The sequence below is a fragment of the Colossoma macropomum genome, unplaced genomic scaffold (assembly GCF_904425465.1).
Source record: "Colossoma macropomum unplaced genomic scaffold, Colossoma_macropomum, whole genome shotgun sequence".
Classification (NCBI taxonomy): Eukaryota; Metazoa; Chordata; class Actinopteri; order Characiformes; family Serrasalmidae; genus Colossoma; species Colossoma macropomum.
In genome coordinates this window covers 66,310-82,575 of record NW_023495907.1, presented here as the reverse complement: position 1 = coordinate 82,575, position 16,266 = coordinate 66,310, and the positions used below count along the sequence as shown (strand labels likewise).

The 16,266-nt window shown below is 40.1% G+C and overlaps 1 protein-coding gene across 1 annotated transcript; it reads right to left on the bottom strand.

Moving 5' to 3' along the window:
* Positions 1-6: 6 nt before the first annotated feature.
* LOC118803483 (H-2 class I histocompatibility antigen, alpha chain-like) lies at positions 7-16,138 on the bottom strand. The gene is made up of 9 exons (XM_036563976.1): positions 16,078-16,138; positions 9,724-9,990; positions 7,739-8,008; positions 6,663-6,947; positions 5,677-5,784; positions 3,451-3,480; positions 3,295-3,342; positions 2,956-3,114; positions 7-1,322 (listed from the first exon to the last, which is right to left on the bottom strand). The coding sequence occupies exons 1-8, from the start codon at positions 16,136-16,138 to the stop codon at positions 2,996-2,998; spliced, it is 1,188 nt and encodes a 395-aa protein (XP_036419869.1). The 3' UTR covers positions 7-1,322; positions 2,956-2,995.
* Positions 16,139-16,266: the final 128 nt, after the last annotated feature.

Sequence of the window (16,266 nt, the reverse complement as noted above, 5' to 3'; positions counted from 1 at the left end):
TTTTACTGTAGAAACACGTTTTGTTAAAGTAAATAGCTTTAATCTGATAAACCTACAGCTCAGTTAAAGCAGCTCAGCTGAATGTTTGTCCAGCAGATGGTGCTGTAGGTCTGCACCAGTGAGTCTCCTCAATGTTTGTAGTTTTCAGGCCACATTTTCATATTAATGAATACAATAAACACGCGATACATACATGTGAACATGTTACAGTGGATTAAATCAACATGACTAATGCTAATTATCCACTCATGTGAGTAAAATCACTGAAAAAAAAGAAAAAAAAAAGAGATCAGGCTGGCCTCGTCCTCTTTAAGAGCTTTGAAACTTTTAATGGACTTCAGTGGCCTGTATTGATATTCAGAGTTTCAGGGCAAACGGCTTAAAAATCTAAATGGTGCTACACGAACTGACTATCATTAAATAAAAACGTTCTAGACTGCTAGAGAAACAAACTCACAGCAGTGCTTTAGGTGGGCTGTGGTGTAGCTATGGTAACAAGCAGCACAATAAAGAGACAGTGGTCACATTTCACCTCAGTCACGTTGACCTGCCGTCTCCAGAAGCAGTAAGAAAGTGCTGAAATTTGATAGATCTACCAACATGCACTGTGTGATCGACGTATCGGGCCCCTCTGCTGTGTAGCTGACAGTAATGTTGATGCAAAGTTACAGTGATTATTATAATATAGAATTATTATAGTGATGGTTAAAGTGATGAGAACTTCAGCTCACTTTAATCTGAGCACTTCATCAGTTTCAGTCAATCTAACCTCAGATTAAGGGATGAGGATGATGATGATTTGCTAATACTTTATTGAGGAGCAGAGTTCATAAGGCCTCATGACAGCTGACATAAATGTTTATGTAGATCTTTGTCAGCTGTCATGATTACCTTTTGTAGGTGTCGTGTAGTGTTATGATCTTCTGTAAGTAACTTATTTAATTACCAACAACAATTGATTCTTAGATGCATCACCATTCATTCCAGCACTCTGGCTCTCATTGGTGCTTGGTGTTCGGGTGCTGGACATCTGCTCCTCTCTGCTGCCCTCATCTGCACTCATGATTCGGCCACTGGGCTCATGAGAGAGTGGGAGCATGAGGGGGGAGGAAAAGAGGAAAGGAGGAAAGGAGGAAAGGAGGAAGGGCTGACACTGGACCTGAGCAGGGGCCTGGGGGGGAGGAGCTCCCTGCAGTCGAGGACCAGGGACGGGAGGAGAGAGAGGGATGGAGTGAGGGAAAACACAGGAAGAAGGTGAGGGCATCAAAAGACAGGCCTCCAACTCCTCACTGTGCTGTTCAGCCTCCTGAAGCAGGTCCAGCCTGTGGAGGAGAGACTGGATGACGTCATCACATCAGACTGAAGCCCAGAGACGCGAGAAGGTGATTTAAGTTGAGGTGCTGATATGTTAAGTAGTGTATATGTGACCTGAACTCTGACGTTACGCTCTTTTCTATGGTTTTTATATCAGAACGAGTCAAGCAGTGCTATAATGATAAAGGATACCTATAACTGACACATCAAACCCCTGACGCACATCCTCTCTCTGCTCTCTCATTCTGGATGAACTTTATGGAAATGAGCTGAGTGGTGACCAATCAGACTGTTGATATGTGTTACAGCCTCAGTCACACACTGAGATTTAACACTGGACCACACAGAGCAGGAGATATAACGACTGATAGATCACCATCAATACATCATTTAAAAGTTATAATAATACCATAAGGCTGCTTTGACCTCTGACAACAACACGTTTTAGAATGAACTTTTGGTTTGGAAATGGGTGTAAAATGACTTTCTACTCTATCAGGGTCGAGATCTCACTGTTATAAAGGTTAAAGTAACAGTTATAGGTTAAAGGTTATAAACTCTTATTTTGACCTACAGCAGAAAGATGATCATTATTATTATTATATTAAAATCATAATTTGTAATCACGAGTTTCAAATGAACTGTCGCCTAAATGATCAATAACACTGCTCTACACCAGCGGTGTGGATTACTACAGCTAAATGCCTGAACATTTGGACCACAGTCCATTGTAAGTGAGTGTGAGTGGGCGTGGCCCTGTGGTTGTAGTGGGCGGGGCAGTCAAGAGTAGAACTAGATATTCTGTAAAAGCTGTATAATGTAGAGTTTATTAATCTGAGACTGTAAAAAGTAAGGGATCATCACCAATCAGTAGATGTAGTTTATAATCAGACAGTATGAAGTGTTTAACTGTGGATTTTCCTCTTCTCTAAAATATTTCTCCATCTCGACCCCTGGAGGATTTTAATTATTCATGCTTTAAACCATATATGAATGTTTCATTATGTACATCAATCTATAAATACTGTGAATTTTAATGCAAAGGACAGCTGTCAGGGCGTCACACAGCCCCTGGGCTCAGAGGTCTCTAAGGACACATGATCCTCAGACCTCCACCTCGCTCCAATCACCGCTCTCTGTCTCCTGAGTATTACCTGGTACACCTGTTCTGGTATGATTAGCTTAGTATAAAGCCCGGGCTTGTAGACTAGTTCATTGTGAGGTGTTGCTGCTTGTTCTAAGAGCTACTGAGTGTTATTCATCTGTTTTCTGTGATTTTTCTGGGTCTGACTGTGTTTTGGTATTTTGACTTTTGCCCTTTTTGCCTTTGCCCCTTGGACTCTGTTTGCCAGGTTATGTTGGTGTTTTCAGTCTTTTGTCATTTCTGGATTTGACCTTTGCCTGTTCTCTGAGCACGTTTTTGGATCACGATTCTAACATTAAAGCCTCACTTTCTCTTTTTATCAGTGAGTGTCTGAGCTATTCTGTCTCGTTACACAGGGTGGCTGCTTTGAGGAATTCAAAATAAGCTCATCTATTTATTACTTTTAGATGTACTTTGAAATATTTGATGATATCCTTTATTTATTGTGTTTCTACTGTGTTTTCAACCACATTAGCTCACATTTACAGACTACTTACGATCCTCTGTTTAACGTGTAGAGGTTAGCAGTGTCTGCTGTTAGTCTGGAAGTGGATCATTTGTCCTTCTATCAGGATCACTGGAGGTTCTCTGCAGCATCGACATGGTTTCACCAACGTTCTCCACATTACCACATGGTGACCCACAACTTCTGGAACCTGAAATCAACATGTTTATTGACATGTTAAAGTAAATAAACAGGTCAGTTCATTCTCTGAGAATCTGGAATAAAGATGAAATGCCTTCAAACGCCTGAAATGCCTCTGCTGTGTAAAGACTCTGTAGGATCCTCTAAAATACACACTCTGATACTCTTCCAGTGTCACCATTAAAATCACCATTAACGTTGCCAGTGCTGCTCCTGTTTGATCCACTGATTCTCCTTCCTGAAACAGACACAGTCAGGCCACATCACAGCTGAGTTACAGTGGACGCTCATTAATTAATTACAAATATCACTCATATTAAATGGGTTTAATATGGAATATTATTACCTGAGTCAGAAACAGAGACAGAAGCACCAGCTGTAGTGATAAATAACATAAACCATGCATTAAAATTGAGTTGGAGATTCAATTAACTTAAATTAATTTAAAGCTTTAAGCTTCAAAATAAGCTGCTGCTTTTAAACCTTGCACTGTGTAAAATCAAAGGTCTCATTTAATAAAATTGGAGTAGAACATGTTCTCATGTTCTATATCTGTGTGTAAAAACTACCAGCACACCCTAGAAAACATATTCATCAAATCCTACACTGATCTGCTGATGCACACATTTACATAAAGACACGCCCATAAATACCCAAACACAGCAAACTTAAACTCCCTTTAAAATCCCCAGTGGCCTCTGAATCAGAGGACCAGCTGAACTGAAATGTGGTGTCTAAAAAATGTAGCTCTTACATTCAGTTCAGCTGAAATAGATGATGATTAATGGGAGTTTGTGCATCTCATAACGACTTTACCAGTGATTACACTTCTCCACCACTAGGGGTTTCTGCATTCAGAGTCAGGATTAGGTGTAAATACACACACATGCACAATCACATTAAACTAATGTGTTCATGCTCGGTTGGATGTAAACGCTAATTTTGATTTCCTGCACTTTTATTAAGATGTAAAAATGTATTACAAAGTTAGTCGAGTTGCAAAGATTTGCCATTTATGCTCAAGTCAGGAAGCTAGAGGTGGGATAAAAGATGATTAGTTGTAAATAATGATAATCTTGTAATTATTAATCAAGTAATTATTGCTCTGAATAATTTATTAAATGAATTGATTCTTATAAAAAATAGCTGAGAAACAGCTTATTTGTAGTGCTGAAGCTGCTGTTGTTGTTGTTTTTGCCCAGTGACAGAGAAAAGAGAGTTTAGCACATACATTCACAGTCACAGTCATGGTTTAATATCACAGTCCTGGTTTGATGTCACAGAGCTGAGAGGACGAGCTGACCACGAGTTCAAATCACACAGTTTCCAATGAAGCAGGAAGATTTTACATCAGATTTGTATGACAGTTCTTTGTAGATAAGCTGTGAAATTATCCACCCCATCAGCACAAAGTGCTGGCATTAACGTGTCTAAATCTGACCCAGAGTGTCGTGTCCAGCTGCACTGGAATATCTGGCCGGATCCAAAATTTGTCCTGGGCAACATTTACGGCATATTTTATAACACCATTGTACTGGTGGACTCTGAAGGTCGTCTTCTAGAGTGAAAGTTCTGTTCCTGGTTGTTTATATGCAGCAAAAGCTCTGACGACCACTGACAGCCAGCAAATCACAAGATAGTCCCTGTTGTGTCCAGCCTCTTTCTGCTAACACAGAGATGATGTACAAACCAGGTTCTAGACAATCAATTGGGGCAGAGTTTTCCCCTGGTGGCACCTCAAAATCAGACTCAGCAGTGCTGCTGGAGTTTTTAAACACCTCAGTGTCACTGCTGGACTGAGAATAGTCCACCAACCAAAAATATCCAGCCTACAGCGTCCTGAGGGCAGCGTCCTGTGACCACTGATGAAGGACTAGAGGATGACCAACACAAACTGTGCAGCAGCAGATGAGCCATCATCTCTGACTTTACATCTACAAGGTGGACTGACAAGGTAGGAGTGTCTAATAGAGTGGACAGTGAATGGACACAGTGTGTAAAAACTCCAGCAGCACTGCTGGGTCTGATCCACTCAGACCAGCACAACACACACTAACACACCACCACCACGTCAGTGTTACTGCAGTGCTGAGAATGATCCACCACCCAAATAATACCTGCTCTGTGAGGGTCCATGGGGGTCCTGACCACTGAAGAACAGGGTAAAAGGGGGCTAACAAAGTATGCAGAGAAACAGATGGACTACAGTCTGTAACTGTAGAGCTACAAAGTGCACCTATACAGTAAGTGGAGCTGATAAAATGGACAATGAGCGTAGAAACAAGGAGGTGGTCAGAATGTTATGTCTGATGGGTGTCAGTACAAAATGACCTTCATCAGAATGTATTTACTACTTTCAATAATTCAGTAAGATTTCAGATGAAGGAGAATAAGAAGATCATGTAAATGTTTCTCAGAAAATCAGACTGTGATGTCAGACCTGATTGTTGTCTAAATAAAGATTATTTTTCTTTGGTCAGATGAGATGGAAGTCCATTTTTAAAGTGTCCTCTTTCTGCATTAAACAGAATCTGAATATAATCTTCAGAATATGATCACAGTTTATACTCACCAGCTTTCTGCTTCTTTTTCAGGAAGAAGATGACGACTCCAACCAGCACAGCCAGCACAATCACACCTCCAATAGCCAAGAACAGATGGATCGGGGGGTGAGGACGCTCTGCAGACAGAAAAGTGATGAACAAAAATCTGAGTTACCTTTTTTCAAATGATAAAAACAGTTTTTGCAACAAAAGTTTTCAGGTGGAAAACATGAACTGTAAGAACAGCAGATGTAACTCTGAATCTAATGTATGGCCTCCTCGTCTACGATTAATCTGTACAGAAATCTTATTTTGACTGCATTACGCTACAGAAATCAACTAGTGTTTCAGCAGAGGAGGTCCAGATGAGAGGGATGCATGAACTTAGCTTTTGTTATGTTGTTTTGTGTCCCAGTTTCTGTGCTGCACAAAGTCAAATCCAAGCCTAGCAGAGCCCAGCACAGCATGTGAGTGTGTAATGCATCTTTACTGACCTGCCACCTTCAAAACATTACAGCCCAACACCTGATCTGACCAGTTTAACTGCACAGCATCATTTCCATCCCATAAAACTACTGACGATGAATCGCACTCAGGACCCCTTGATTCACCCAGAAGTGCTTAAGCTGGTTGACCTGGCTGAGAGAACGCTACCCTCAGGGTCTCTTTCTGTCCCCATTCTACACAGACTTTGTCCAAGCCTAACACGTTCACTACATATGAAAAGTATGAGGAGTTATGTATATTTGCCCCTTATTTAGTGTATAGTCACAAAGGTATGGGAGGGGTTAGTGGACAATGTGTCATTATTACCCATAAATCCACATCTACTGATTAAAGTGAGCCATATTTTGAAGTTCCGTGTCATAAGCAGCCTAATGCAGTCGAGAAGGTAATTATAGGTCTGGTCTCTGTAGATCTGCTGTTCTGTTTAGCAGTGTTTACAGTTTCACTAAGCAAAGAAAAACAGAACGCAGAATGACTTAAGAATGCCAAGAATCAGAAATCTAATTACCCCATTTTACAATTACTGGTTTGTTGATGGAGCTGTGAGTCACAAAACAGTCATAATCTGCTGTTTCATTCTCCTGGATCTCCACACTCTTCCTCAGCTGGTAGTTTCCATCTTCATTGGGTCTGACTCCTGAAGATTTTAGTAGATGTTGAGGCAGTGAAGTGGTGAACTTCCTCAGTTTAATCTCCACGTCTTTGGGGTAGAAGCCTGTGGCCAGGCAGGTCAGGGTCAGCTTCTTCAGGTCAGTTACAGATTTCTTCACAAACACATAAACAGTTGGTGGAGCTACAGAGAAAACAAATAAAAAATACACATTTATTTCAGTTAGTTTTTACCACACTTTCCCCCAAAGTGATTCATAATCAATTCTCTCCTGCTGCAGCTGACAGTCTGTAAGTGTGAGAGCTGACAGGAGCTCCCTCTGTGACATCTAATCACACCATATCACCATCTCTGTTCAAGCTCCCACTCACACAAGTGCTTCAAACAGCAGACTGAGAAATCCGAAAGAAATCAGAGTAAGAGTTCACATACACTGAGAAATCTGATTACTGAGCTAAAATCCAGCCTCTTTATCAGATTTCTTAATCAGATTTCTAGATCAGAGTGTGCTGTTTAGATGACCATTTAAATAATTAGATAACTGCAGAAATCTGATAATGATCTGATTATTGAGTGTAATGTAAACGCACTCATAAACAGTAATTGTGATTAAAATCATGAACGGCTGATTTGAAAACCCAGAAACTAACCAGTAGAACCAGTTCAGAAAGAGGTGCCTTTAAAATACATTTTACTCTAACAAACCCAGCTCACAGTGCACCTGTACCAGGTATACAGTGTTCTTAATGACGGTTCAGGCGTGTTTGATGCTGCATTACAGCAAAAATGTGTCCAGCTGGGGGTCCCTGGGGGCTGGTTTAAGAAACACAGGTCTACATGCTGACTGACTATGAGTTTTGGGTCAAATGAGTGGATAAAAACCTGGAATTCTCCCTCCAGTCACCTCAACAAAGATGGTAACACTGATCATAATGAGTTTGATGATCATGAGAATGACAGTTATAAACACTCACTCAGTTTGGTTTCAGTAGTGCTGTACTTTAAATACGTCTTCATCCAGTGCTCACAGTCTTCACATCTCTGATCAACACGTCCAGCGTTCCACTCCTCCTCCAACGCTTTAGCCTGGCTGACTGAGGCTGACCATCTCCTCGAGGTCCAGTTATAAGAGATTAAGTTCTGTCCATCGTAGCCGTATTCATTAGTGCAGTTTAACACTGACAGCGAACCACCAGAGTGCTTTTCAACCTCACAGCCGACTCTCCACTGCAGAGTGTGACCATCTGAAACGTAAATGAAGAACAGAGACCAATATAAATGATCAGACACTCTAACATTTCATGTTTTAACAGAATGTGACTGTTTTGTTTGTGTTTGTTAGTAGGTACTTATTTAATGCCACACTTTGTGAGAGTGAAAGGCTCACTACTCTCTCTCTTTTCAGAAACAGTGACAATATATTTGTCTGACAGACTAACATGGTGCATCATCCACTGAGGAGGAAAGACCTCCTGGAGAAGACGACGAGTGCTGTGTTGTAGCGGTTAGCTCATCTGAAGAGGCAGCCTCCAGTACTCATCCAGCACCGAGACACACTGATGTCCCTCAGTGTCCCTCAGCCTTTTTTAATTTTAGCGTGTTGTGACCTACACAAGTAAGACTACAGCTCTATTTTAATGTCGAGGGTCTTTTTTCTTTTTCTTTTACATAGAATATCAGTTAATGGAATATCAGTTAATGGAATATGGGTTAATGGAATATCAGTTAATGGAATATGGGTTAATGGAATATCAGTTAATGGAATATGGGTTAATGGAATATGGGTTAATGGAATATCAGTTAATGGAATATGGGTTAATGGAATATGGGTTAATGGAATATGGGTTAATGGAATATGGGTTAATGGAATATCAGTAATGGAATATGGGTTAATGGAATATGGGTTAATGGAATATGGGTTAATGGAATATGGGTTAATGGAATATCAGTTAATGGAATATCAGTTACTGGAATATCAGTTAATGGAATATGGGTTAATGGAATATCAGTTAATGGAATATGGGTTAATGGAACATGGGTTAATGGAACATGGGTTAATGGAATATGGGTTAATGGAATATGGGTTAATGGAATATCAGTTAATGGAATATGGGTTAATGGAACATCGGTTAATGGAATATGGGTTAATGGAATATGGGTTAATGGAACATGGGTTAATGGAATATGGGTTAATGGAATATGGGTTAATGGAACATCGGTTAATGGAATATGGGTTAATGGAATATGGGTTAATGGAATATCGGTTACTGGAATATCAGTTAATGGAATATGGGTTAATGGAATATGGGTTAATGGAATATGGGTTAATGGAATATCAGTTAATGGAATATGGGTTAATGTAATATGGGTTAATGGAATATCAGTTAATGGAATATGGGTTAATGGAATATGGGTTAATGGAATATGGGTTAATGGAATATCGATTGATGGAATATGGGTTAATGGAATATGGGTTAATGGAATATCAGTTACTGGAATATCAGTTAATGGAATATCAGTTAATGGAATATGGGTTAATGGAATATGGGTTAATGGAATATCAGTTACTGGAATATTAGTTAATGGAATATCAGTTAATGGAATATCAGTTAATGGAATATGGGTTAATGGAATATGGGTTAATGGAATATCAGTTACTGGAATATTAGTTAATGGAATATCAGTTAATGGAATATCGGTTAATGGAATATCGGTTAATGGAATATGGGTTAATGGAATATGGGTTGATTAACTCTTACAGAGAGAACAGCACTAGATCTATCCTAGTCTGGACCCATTTCAATGTGGGGCGTTTCACTGAATTCTGAACATGACACTGAAGTGAATCTTTCAAATGAAGAATGATCATCTAAGCAGAACATAACTGTAAATCTCTCTTTCTCTGCACGAACATCATGGAATTAAAAATAAAAAATAAATTAAAATAGAAAGTTCTCACCTGACTCATTGTGTCTGAAGGCCTTCATCTGTATGTCGAGGATCTTGTTTAAATGTTGTCCATTGTACTTCAGTTTATCAGTGCCTGCTGTCCACTCACTCTCCTTCATCTCCTTCATCCAGTCCTGTTTAGGAGTCCTGACCCCGTCTGTACTGCTGTAGGAGTCAATCTGTCTGTCATCCAGCAGAGTCACTGCACTGAACTCAGAGACTCTGTCTGAAGAGCTTTTAGACTGGACAGTGTAGAGGTAACACAGAGAGTGTTCATCTGTGGAGAAACAGAGAAATGAAAGATTAGATATTAAACAATGACTTGATTACAGAAAATAAGGTACATTGAGGTACATGAGGTACATTTTCAGTTACTTTAGTACAGGAGACATAACTGGTATAAGAGCTGGTCGCTAAGGTGTTGATAGTCGGTTGCTATGGTATAAGAGCTGGTTGCTAAGGGGTCGATAGACGGTTGCTATGGTATACGAGTTGGTTTCTAAGGTGTTGATAGTTGGTTGCTATGGTATAAGAGCTGGTTGCTAAGGTGTTGATAGTCGGTTGCTGGTGTTAAAATTGTAGCAGAGGCCCACCTTAATGGAGGAGAGCAAAGTTCAGTTGAAAGGGGACTCAACTCTAAACAAACAGGCCTAAACCACGACAGATCGTCTCCTCCACTCCCACCACAACATTTTCTCATTTAGATTTGAGAAAAGTCTCTGTTTCCTCTGTTAGAGCAGCTCTGATCTGAACTCACTGATCTGCCCTCCATCTATACCTGCTCCTGATCTGATCAGCTCACTATCAGCTCCTCACTGAGTGACGGAGGGTCTGATACAGCAATGAGAGCTCAAAACTGACGGGTCGACGATCCAGGAACACAGAAAAAACACTGCTGTAGAGAAAACAGGAACTAAACCTGTTTTTTCCCCTCCTGCTCTGCTCTGACTCACTGGAAACATGTCTTGTGGTGTCCCAACACTCCACCAGAGATTCTCTGACATAGGAGGAGATCTAGTTACGGTCATATTATAAGGAATGCCGAGCCTTATCAATACAATTACTAATAAACTTATTAGACTTATTTTTCAAAATGACTATCACTGACTAAAAGAGAGGGTAATGAGTTTGGTAATGAGGTCTGAGGCACCTCTACCCATTCTCAACACCTGATCAGGGATGCTCTTAAGCAGTGAGCTGTAATGTTTTCAGGTTCTACATTTATGGCGGAGCTCCACATTAGTTAAGAGATCACCTTCATCAGTTAGTAAGTGTGCTATCGGCCGTTTCTCTTAGCAAACCAGTCCTGATAAAAACTTTAGAGCAAAACAAAACAAAAGTAGTTTCATGTTCCTCTGCTCTCTGCCCCTCCCCTCAATCAGGAAGTGCTGGGTGCTGACTTCCTGATTAGGGAAACGGGCCATTAACGGCCAGCACTAATTTCCTAAATGAGGGGAGGGGCAGATGGCAGAGGAACGGATAACTGCTGTTGTTTAGTTTATCTCTAAAGTATTGTTTTTCTGGATCCTCATCCTGGTCAGTTTAGCTTCTCTCTGCTCGATCAAACCCTCTTTCACTCTGTAAGGGCTGTTACTGAGCTGATTAGTCAGACCAGGCTTGGCTAATACTTCTAAAACAATTATATTGAATTGACTCTGTTTGCACTGATTGACCAGACTTCTCTAGCAGGTGTTAAACTGACTGGAGGTTAAAGTGTTTGTCTGTAGCACAGATGTTTATGTTGCTTGTATAAAAACATGATTTTTGCAGCTTAAATATTTTTAAAATTATTTTGCAACAACCAAAATGTGTAGGTTGTGCCCCGCTGTCCCCTACTGTGAGAACTGTGGAGGATTTTATATCCTTTATTTAGTCTGGACTCCCACATTGTTGTGTGTGTGATTCCCCCACAGTTCTGGACTCATCTTTGAATTTCAGTCTCAGCAACTAAGACACAGATACAGTGCCACACCTTTCAACGGTCATCTAAAGTCATATGAACGCCTGTGTTTCTGAGGTTAGCAACTGTCTGTAAGGCAATAGCCAGTGTTTACACACTTCTGTTTCTTGTGGATTTCTTTTCAGCCTTCTGTCCCTCCCTCACTCAGGAAGTTTACCGTGCAGGGAGGAAGGGTGCAGTCTGCTTTTTTGCAAGCACAGGAAAAGAGCTCTAACCACAAAAACAGAACACTCGCTCTCGAAATGACTTTTTTGGACATTATGGGGTGGTGAAGACAGTCTGTGTCACTTTACTGTGTGGATTACTTGCTTCTACTCTGGGTCCTCAAGGTGAGTATTTTATTTCAGATGGATGATAAAAGTATAAAATTCATATATTCCCAGTAGTAAACTGTGCTGAATGGAGCAGTATTCTACAGTATAGTCTTTAAGTCATGGGCAGACCAACTATCCACAATTGTTGGTGAACTTCAATTGTAAGTAAAACTAAAACATTCTAAAGTGGTCGTTTCTGATAATGTATTAATAATATATATCAGTTCAGAGTTTAGTGTTTTATGAATGTTAAATTGAACGTGTTTCTTATTGTTGACACATTGAGTAGTTGTGTTTTTTGTATTCTCTAGCCTCGCTGTGTATCATGACTCGTCTCCGATGTCCTCGATTGATGTTGCGCTTCTGACACTCTAATTCTGGAAATTCTGTGACAGTTGCCTAAAAACTGCTACTGTAGATTCACGTTATATTTCAGATGAGCATCAAATGATGGACTCTGAACTGATAACCGTTGAAGTTGACGTATATATAAGTTTTAAATTAAGTTTAAATTGTACACCTCATACGTCGGCAGTATAATATATTCTGAACTGACATCTGCTGGTTTTATGGACTCCTTATTAGAAACGACTAGGGGTGTGAATCTCGAGGCATCTCACGATTCGATTAGATTACGATTCAGAGGCTGTTTTTCTCACTGTGGGGGGTCTTGGTACTTCTAAAGTATTTCTAATAGTCCACGATGCATTTACTTCCAATATCTTTTATTAATAAATCAAATGGAAGTGATTTGTCAAATGAACTAGAAGGCTCTCATTTACTGCGCATGTTACTGTGAAAACGGAATATGGTTTTCCCCTTCAGCTCCATAGAAGCCAAAGTGCTTCCATACACTCGCTCAGGGGTCGGCAAACTGCGGCTGTTTTACTGGCCAAACACAGTTTTAACAGTAAATGGTCTTAAACGCTGGAGTTAATGTAGCGTATAACCACTAGTTCACCTAGTGAGTAGCTAACGAAAAGGCAAAGAGAAAGATCTGAGATGAACATCAATAATTTCGAGACGAATATATGTTTATAATCACTCCTGGTTTCCTGATACATTTTTATCTGCAACGAGGAACTGTTAAACACAAACAAACGTGAAGTCGCTTCTCATTCACCAGCTTGTTTGAATTCACCTGTTCCACCTTAAATGGTGTAGCAGTTACATTCTGGCGCCTCAGTGAATGAGAAGCGACTTCAGCCTCGTAAAGAGTCAAACGTTGAGAAAACATTTTCGCAAAAAACTGATCTACATTTGTGGAAAAGTTTCCGGCTGGAGATGCGAGAAAAGCGGCTACAGCTGAGCTAAAGCTTAAAGCAGAGCAAAGTAAATCTGTGTTTTTGTTTATATAATATTTTTAGCCTGTACTAGAACATCAGCATGTGCTGAGACACATACAGCCAAGATGGTAAATGGACTCAAAATGTTGTGGCTCCTAAGGTGGTTTGATTTTTGTTGAAAGGATAAAGTGACTCTTATTACCATTTGGGTTGCGACTCCTGCACTAGATTTTAATGTACTGTGCTGCCACAGACTGTCCGGGCGCTGCACTTCCACACGTTGCAAAGTTCCACCTTTTGTGTTCCGTCAACATTACGTTATCAATCAAAATGTAGAAAATCAATTTTTGACATTTGTGAATCGACTCAGAATCGTCCACGTCTGGATCACGATGCATCTAAGAATCGATTTTCCCCTCCACCCCTAGAAATGACCATTTATAATGTTTTAACTTTTACTGTTTCTTATAGAATATAAAGAAGAATATATTCTTTATAAAATCTAAAATATTTTAGGATTTTGGCTGCCAATTACTTAAAAATGCAACAGTAAAATAACTTCATAAGTCCACAGTATTGTGAACTTTGAACTGACATCTGTTGGTGTTATGGACTACTTATTAGAAATTACCATTTTATTATGCTTTTAGATTTACTTATAATTAAAAGATGCAGACAATTGTGGGGAAATTGACTAATAATAACTTAAAGACTGTATGATAGAATCACTTCATAATTCATATAAACATAGCATAATAACCTCTGAACTGATATCTCTTGGTTTTATGAACTACATATTAGAAATAACCATTTTATAAGGCTGTGAATTTGAGTTCTGATATGAAGTGAGGTTTTTTCCTCGGGTCTGTAGGTGGCGTGACTCTTAGTGCTCAGTGTGTAGTATTACCACACTCTAGTGTTACGTGCAGCTAGTTTAACCGTGTTTAGGGGAAAGAAAGCTGGCTTAACTGCAGTATTTAGTTCCTGTTTTACCTGATGTTACTACATTTAAACACCACACAGTGTTATATTTTCTGTACTGTGGGGAATCTTTAGGCGTGACTCATCAAAGCTTTAAAAGTTGCCATTCTCGGCCTTTAATAATGACAAACGCCCCATATCAGACTGAACTGAACTGCCTGTCTGAAAAGATTGGCTTTGATAATGCAGTATAATCAGACTCCACATCAGTTTGACCGCTGTGTGCTCATTTACTGACAGTGATCAAACATATAAAATATGAGTCCAACAATACAGTATAATATACTCCTAGTTTATGTCGAAGTCTGACTCGCTAAAAGTGAAACTAACTCCTCAGCTAATACTGTTTTGTGTCTGTGCTGTTATCCGGTGTCGACCAGAGGAGGATGGGTTCCCCTTTTGAGTCTGGTTCCTCTCGAGGTTTCTTTCTCCTGTTGAGGGAGTTTTCCTTGCCACTGTCGCCAAGGCTTGCTCACTGGGGTCGTGGACCAGGTGTTACGGTAAATTCAGTTCTCCCTGTTCCCCCTCATTGCGCATGTCGAAATCATGATGTCTTCAGTCGACGCTCCTCTGGGGGGCTTAGGTGGGCTTAATTCGTTTGTGTTTGTACCGTTATGTCGTCCTGGTCCTCGCTGTAAGCGAATTATCATGTTGTTTGTAAAATGCCTTGTAGTTAAACACGTTTTAAAGTGTAAAATGTGTTGTTAGCAGATGTTTTAATGCTCAAACACTACGTGGGCCATCTTGCCAATGCTAGCTTTGGCTCCGTTTCCAGCTACTCCGAGTAACAGAAGTTAGATTTATTGCGCCATTTCTGATTTAACTACCGCACATGCAGACACATTCTGTAGTTCAGACTTCAGTGGTTTTAAGGTGTACTTATGTCCCACATCCTCATCAGTCTCGCCAAGTTCTGTAAATAGATCTGAAACATTTGTTGCTGAAACAAATAAACTGCATTAAGTTACACAGCACAGTAATTAGTCTGTTATTACTGTTAGACTACGTATCTCAGTGCACCTAGGAAGTTGGTTTCCCTGTAGGTTTTGAGGCTGAAGTCTTACTGTTATGGTACTAATGTGACTCTTTACAGTAACTTTTATTCATATTTTATAATCTTTAGAACTGAGAATACAGGGGGACACAGCTTTAACCAGACACTTTTACACTTTAAAAAGTGTTTAACTACAAGGCATTTTACAAACAACACGATAATTCGCTTACTGCGAGGAATAGGACGACATAACGGTACAAAAACAAACGAATTAAGCCCACCTAAGCCCCCCAGAGGAGCGTCGACTGAAGACGTCATGATTTCGACATGTGCAATGAGGGGGAACAGGGGGAACTGAATTTACCGTAACACCGGATTCTCTGTAAAGCTGCTTTGTGACAACATCTGTTGTAAAAGGCGCCATATAAATAAATTTGACTTGACTAATACAGACGCAGACAGAGAACTTACCTCCAAAAACATCTGGAAGAAAGCAGAACATCAACAGCAGTAAAGACGTATGAAACATCATCAGCATTATTTCAGAGTATATTACAGAGATTAGATCAGTAAACATGAAATACGTCTCGAACTGAAATCCACATTAACTTAGACTTGTTCACTGAGTCGGAATTGTGTTCCGTACCCACCCTGATTTCACCTCCCAAGGACCCTCGGCCAGAGTTAGCAAGTTAGCATGTTTTCATCATCATGCCAGCCAGTACAGTTATATATAAACGTTATGGTTTAATCCAGTTGTGTGTCGCTTAGTTGTGCTTGATTACAAAAGTATTGAAGTTTACAAACAGTCAGGCAAATACGCGTCGACCTATGCCTTTAGAGGGTCCTCCCACAGATGCTGACTGACGGCGGTGAGACGTAAGAGTCATCCAATAACACTGCGAATCGAATGACCGGAAACCAGACGAAGTAAAATCAGAATGGGGAAGTAGGATTGGGCACCACACCGAGGTCTGAGTCGACTCTGATCCAGCTCTTTTAAGTGACCACTGGGGGC